This window comes from Lichenostomus cassidix, chromosome 25 (genome assembly GCF_008360975.1).
Source record: "Lichenostomus cassidix isolate B80296 chromosome 25, HeHo_3.0, whole genome shotgun sequence".
Lineage (NCBI taxonomy): Eukaryota > Metazoa > Chordata > Aves > Passeriformes > Meliphagidae > Lichenostomus > Lichenostomus cassidix.
Window position 1 is genome coordinate 3,869,942 of NC_139505.1, and position 6,517 is coordinate 3,876,458.

The 6,517-nt window shown below is 43.3% G+C and overlaps 1 protein-coding gene across 4 annotated transcripts in view; it reads left to right on the top strand.

Annotated features, from left to right (window-relative positions):
• LOC146427376 (uncharacterized) overlaps positions 1–6,517 on the top strand; it is a 44,534-nt gene that overhangs the window by 23,194 nt on the left and 14,823 nt on the right. The window contains exons 13-15 of one of the 4 annotated variants that reach the window (XM_085082645.1): positions 296–1,292; positions 1,503–1,699; positions 4,517–4,609. The exons of 2 other annotated variants lie outside the window; for them this stretch is intronic. In XM_085082645.1, the coding sequence (XP_084938771.1) occupies positions 296–1,292; positions 1,503–1,699; positions 4,517–4,609 (1,287 nt within the window). The remainder of the gene's footprint in view (positions 1–295; positions 1,293–1,502; positions 1,700–4,516; positions 4,610–6,517) is intronic. One more of the 4 variants, XM_085082646.1, reaches the window with a different exon arrangement.

Here is a 6,517-nt window from a genome sequence, read left to right on the forward strand (position 1 = left end):
CTCAGTCCATTTCCCATTCCCTTTGGAAATCCCCAAATCCCAATTTTCCTCCTTCCATTTCCTCGGGAAAACCCCAAATCCCAATTCTCCTCCTTCCACTTCCTTGGGAAACCCCAAAATTCCCAATTTTCATTCTTCCATTCCCTTGGGAAAACCCCAAATCCCCATTTTTCCATTTCCTTGGGCAAACCCCAAATCCCCATTTTTCCATTTCCGTCGGGAAAACCCCAAAACCCCCATTTTTTCCATTCCCTCTGGCAAACCCCAAAATCCCATTTTTCCATCCCAATCCCAGTGGACACTCTGCGCTTCCTGCTGCTCCGGAGGCTCCGGCCGGGCCGTGACCCCGAAAATCCCAATAATCCTGAAAATCCCAAAAATCCCGATAATCCTGAAAATCCCGAAAATCCCGAGGATGACGTCACCCCCACGCCCTCCGGACACGGCTGGGAATCCGGGATGTCCGGACGGGAATTCCCAATGTCCAGTCGGGAATTCCCAATGTCCACTGAAGATTCCAGGATGTCCAGTCAGGAATTCCCAATGTCCAGTGAGAACTCCAGGATATCCAGTGAGAATTCCAGGATGTCCAGTCGGGAATTCCCGATGTCCAGTCAGAAATTCCCAATGTCCAGTCAGGAATTCCCAATGTCCAGTCAGGATTCCAGGATGTCCAGTCAGGAATTCCCAAAGTCCAGTCAGGAATTCCCAATGTCCACTGAAGATTCCAGGATGTCCAGTGAGAATTCCAGGATGTCCAGTCGGGAATTCCCAACGTCCAGTCGGGATTTGCCGATGTCCAGCGAGGATTCTGGGCTATCCAGCCGGGAATTCCCAATGTCCAGTCAGGAATTCCCAGTGTCCACTGAAGATTCCAGGATATCCAGCCGGGAATTCCCAATGTCCAGTCAAGAATTCCCAATGTCCAGCCGGGATTTGCCGACGTCCAGTGAGAATTCCAGGATGTCCAGTGAGAATTCCAGGATGTCCAGTCGGGAATTCCCAGTGTCCAGTCAGGAATTCCCAGTGTCCAGTCAGGACTCGGCGATGTCCAGTCGGGAATTCCCAATGTCCAGTGAGAATTCCAGGATGTCCAGTGAGAACTCCAGGATGTCCAGTCGGGAATTCCCAATGTCCAGTGAGAATTCCAGGATGTCCAGTCGGGAATTCCCGATGTCCAGTCGGGATTTGAGTTGGGATTCTCCCATGGCTGGCTGGGATTCCGGGATGTCCAGTCGGGAATCAGCAACGTCCAGTCGGAATTCTGGGATGTCCAGTCAAGATTCCGGGATGTCCAGTCGGGAATTCCCGCTGTCCGGTCAGGATTTCAGGATGTCCAGCCAGGATTTTGGGATGTCCAGTCAAGATTTCGGGATGTCCAGTGGGAATTCTGGGATGTCCAACCGGGATTTCGGGATGTCCAGTCAGGATTTTGGGAAGTCCAGTCAGGATTTTGGGAAGTCCAGTCGGGAATCAGCAACATCCAGTCGGAATTCCGGGAGGTCCAGTCAGGATTTTGGGATGTCCAGCGGGAATTCCGGGAGGTCCAGTCAGGATTTTGGGATGTCCAGTCGGGATTTCGGGATGTCCAGTGGGAATTCTGGGATGTCCAGCGGGAATTCCGGGATGTCCAGTCGGGATTTTCCGATGTCCAGCCAGGAAGGATGTGAACCCAATGGGATCCAAATCGTCCGGAAAGGTAAAGGGAGAGAGAATTATTTGGGAAATTTGGGTGGAATTTGGGGGAATTTGGGGGGAATTTGGGGCAGGATTGGGATGGGATTTGTGTTGGGATTTGGGGCAATTTGGGGGAATTTGGGGTGTGACTTAGGCTGGATTTGGGGGAAATTGGGATGGGATTTGGGTTTGGATTTGGGAGAATTTGGGGGGAATTTGGGTGGAAATTGGGGAAATTTGGGTGAAATTTGGGGGAATTTGGGTGGAATTTGGTGTTATTTGGGTTGGAATTTGGGATGGGATTTAGTGGAATTAGGGGGAATTTGAGGGAATTTGGGTTGGGATTTGGGTTGGGATTTGGGGTGGAATTTGGGGGAAATTTGGGATGGGATTTGGGTTGAGATTTGGGGGTGATTTAGGGGAGGATTTGGGTTGGGATTTGGGGTAGATTTGGGTTGGGAATTTGGGATGGGATTTGGGTGGATTTGGGGTCAGGAGTGACAGGGATTCCCTGCTCTGCCCAATCTGATCCTGCTGGGATTTGGGATTTGGGATTTGGGATTTGGGATTTGGGATTTGGCATTTGGGATTCCGGATTTGGGATTCGGGATTTGGGATTCGGGATTTGGGATTTGGGATTATCTCATTCCCTGCTCCTTTTTGGGATCAAAGGTTTCCTTCCCTGCTTCTTGCTGGGATTTGGGGTTTCATTCCCAGATTTGGGGTTTCATTCCTGATTTGGGGTCACATTCCCAGATTTGGGGTTTCCTTCCCTGCCCACTCCTGGATTTGGGGTTTCATTCCCTGCTGGGTGCTGATTTTGGGTCCAAATTTGGGGTTTTGGGTTCTGATTTTGGGTCCAAATATGGGATTTCTGGTGCTGATTTTGGGTCCAGATTTGGGATTTTGGGGTTCTGATTTGGGGTTTTGGGTGCTGATTTTGGATGCTGATTTGGGGTTCTGATTTGGGGTTTTGGGTGCTAATTTTGGGTCCAAATTTGGGACTTTGGGTGCTAATTTTGGGTCCCAGTTTGGGATTTTGGGTCCAAATTTGGTCCTAATTTTAGGGTTCTGATTTGGGGTTTTGGGTGCAAATTTTGGGTCCAAATTTGGGGTTTTGGGTGCAAATTTCAGGTCCAAATTTGGGGTTTTGGGTCCAAATTTGGTCCTAATTTTGGGGTTCTGATTTGGGATTTTGGGTGCTAATTTTGGGTCCAAATTTGGGATTTTGGGTGCTAATTTTGGGTCCCAAACTGGGGTTTTGGGGCTAATTTTGGGTGCTAATTTTGGGATTTTGGGTCCAAATTTTGGATGCTGATTTGGGGTTTTGGGTGCTGATTTTGGGTCCCAATTTTGGGATTTTGGGTGTTGATTTTGGGTCCCAATTTGGGGTTTTGGGTGCTAATTTTGGGTCCAAATTTGGGGTTTTGGGTGCAAATTTTGGGATTTTGGGTCCAAATTTTGGATGCTGATTTGGGGTTCTGATTTGGGGTTTGGGTGCAAATTTTGGGTCCAAATTTGGGGTTTTGGGTGCTAATTTCTGGTGCTAATTTTGGGTTCCAATTTGGGATTTTGGGTTTCTGATTTGGGATTTTGGGTGCTAATTTCGGATGTTGATTTCGGATGTTGATTTTGGGTGCTAATTAATCGATTTTTTTGTGCTAATTTCGGGTGCTAATTAATTTGGGGTTGCTAATTTCGGGTGCTGATTTGGGGTACTTTGGGGTGTTGATTTGGGCTGCTAATTAATTAATTTTTGGTGCTAATTAATTTCGGGTGCCAGTTCATTTCGGGTGCTGATTTTGGGGTGCTAATTAATGAATTTTGGGGTGCTAATTAATGAATTTGGGGATGCTAATTAACTAACTTTGGGTGCCAATTAATGAAGTTTGGGTGCTAATTAACTTATTGCGTGCTAATGAATGAATAATTTTGGGTGCCAATTAACAGATTGGGTGCTAATTAACGAATTTTGGGTGCCAATTAACTAACTGGGTGCTAATTAATGGATACTTTTGGGTGCCAATTAACTAACTTTGGGTACCAATGAGTGAATTTTGGGTGCTAATTAATGAATTTTGGGTGCCAATTAACAAACTGGGTGCTAATTAAGGCGTTGGCAGCTAATGAATGGAAAATTGTGGGTGCCAATTAATTAATTGGGTGCTAATTAATGGATTTTGTGTGCTAATTAACTAATTGTGGGTGCCAATTAACTAATTTTGGGTGCCAATTAACTAATTGGATGCTAATTAATGGATTGTGGGTGCCAATTAATGAATTTTGGGTTCCAAGTAACAGATTGGGTGCTAATTAACAAGTTGTGGGTGCCAATTAACGGCTAATTGTGGGTGCCAATTAACTATTTGGGTGCTAATTAACGAATTTTGGGTGCTAATTAACTTATTGGGTGCTAATGAATGAATAATTTTGGGTGCCAATTAACAGATTGGGTGCTAATTAATGAAGTTTGGTTGCCAATTAACTAATTGGGTGCTAATTAACAGATTGTGGGTGCTAATTAGTGGCTAACTGTGGGTGCCAATTAACTAATTGGGTGCTAATTAACGAATTTTGGGTGCCAATTAACTTATTGGGTGCTAATGAATGAATAATTTTGGGTGCCAATTAACAGATTGGGTGCCAATTAACTAATTTTGGGTGCTAATTAACTTATTGGGTGCTAATGAGTGGATAATTTTGGGTGCTAATTAATGAATTTTGGCTTCTAATTAACGAATTTTGGGTGCTAATTAACAAGCTGGGTGCTAATGAATGGATAATTGTGGGTGCCAATTAACTAATTGGGTGCTAATTACCCCCCGGGGGCGGGGCTCAGCCCAGGAGGAGGGGCCAGCGCAGGCCACGCCCCCGCGGGGCTGCAGCCAATCAGAGCGCGAGCTGCGGGGAGGAGGCGGAGCCAAGGCCGAGGGTAACGAGCCCCTCCCCCACCCCACCCCGCCCCAAAAAATGGCCAAAAAATCCCAAAAATGGCCAAAAAATCCCAAAAATGGCCAAAAAATCCCAAAAATTGGTCAGGAAATCCTAAAAATTGTCTGAAAAACCCCAAAAGTTGTCTGAAAAAACCTAAAAAATGGTCCAAAACCCAAAAAAAAGGCCAAAAAAATCCCAAAAATTGGTCTGAAAAACCTAAAAAATGGTCAGGAAATCCCAAAAAATGATCTGAAAATCCAAAAAAATTGGTCTGAAAACCCCAAAAGTTGTCTGAAAAAACCTAAAAAATGGTCCAAAAACCCAAAAAATGGCCAAAAAATCCCAAAAATTGGTCTGAAAACCCCAAAAGTTGGTGTGAAAAATACAAAAAATGGTCAAGAAATCCCAAAAATAGTCACGAAACCCCAAAAAAAATGGACAAAAAAATCCCCAAAAATGGACAGGAAATCCCAAAAATGGCCGAAAAATCCCAAAAATTGGTGTGAAAAACCCAAAAGTTGTCTGAAAAAACCTAAAAAATGGTCCAAAACCCAAAAAAATGGCCAAAAAAATCCCAAAAATTGGTGTGAAAACCCCAAAAGTTGGTGTGAAAAATACAAAAAAGGGTCAAGAAATCCCAAAAATTGGTGTGAAAATCCAAAAATTAGTCAGGAAATCCCAAAAAATGGTCCAAAAACCAAAAAAATGGCCAAAAAAATCCCAAAAATTGGTGTGAAAATCCAAAAAAATTGGTGTGAAAAACCCAAAAAATGGTCAGGAAATGCCAAAAAATGATCAGGAAAACTCAAAAAATTGGCTGAAAAAACAAAAAATGGCCAAAAAATCCCAAAAATTGGTGTGAAAACCCTGAAAAATGGTCAGGAAATCCCAAAAAATGGTCTGAAAAACCTAAAAAATGGGCTGAAACCCCAAAAATATGGTCAAGAAATCCCAAAAAATGATCAGGAAATCTCAAAAAATTGGCTGATAAACAAAAAAAAGGTAATGAAATCCCAAAAAATGATCTGAAAAACCTAAAAAATGGGCAAAAAATCCCAAAAATTGGTCTGAAAAACCCAAAAATTGGTCTGAAAAACCAAAATAATGGACAGGAAATCCCAAAAAATGGCCTGTAAAAACCAGAAATGGCCAAAAAATTCCAAAAATTGGTCTGAAAACCAAAAAAATTGGTCTGAAAATCCTAAAAATGGTCAGGAAATCCCAAAAATGGCCAAAAAAATCCCAAAAACTTGGTCATGGAAACCTAAAAATTGTCATGAAAAACCCCAAAATGGCCTGAAAACCCCAAAAATCCCAAAAATTGGTCTGAAAACCCTAAAAAGTGGTCTGAAAATCCCCAAAAATGGTGTGAAAACCCCCAAAAAATGGTTTGAAAAACCTATAAATGGTGTGAAAAATACAAAAAATGGTCAAGAAATTAAAAAAAAAAAAAAATCATGAAAACCCCAAAAATGGCCAAAAAATCCCAAAAAATTGGTTTGAAAATCCCAAAAATTTGTCGGGAAATCCAAGAAATGGCCACGAAATCCCAAAAATTGTCATGAAAACCGAAGAAATGATCCGGAAATCCCAAAAAATGGTCTGAAAACCCCCAAAAGGTCACTAAATCCCAAAAAAATGGCCTGAAAACCCGAAAAATGGACTTGAAATGCCAAAAATAGTCAGGAAAACCCAAAAATGGCCTGAAAACCCCAAAAACTGGCCATGAAATCCCAAAAAATTGCCCTAAAATCCCCAAAAATGGCCCCGAAAACCCCAAAAGCGACAGCAAATCCCCAAAAAGCCACCAAAACCTCACCCCGAGGTGTCCCCAAAGGCCACCAAGACCCCCTGAGGGCCACCAAGACCCCAGAAAGGCCACCAAGACCCTTGAGAAGTCCCCAAG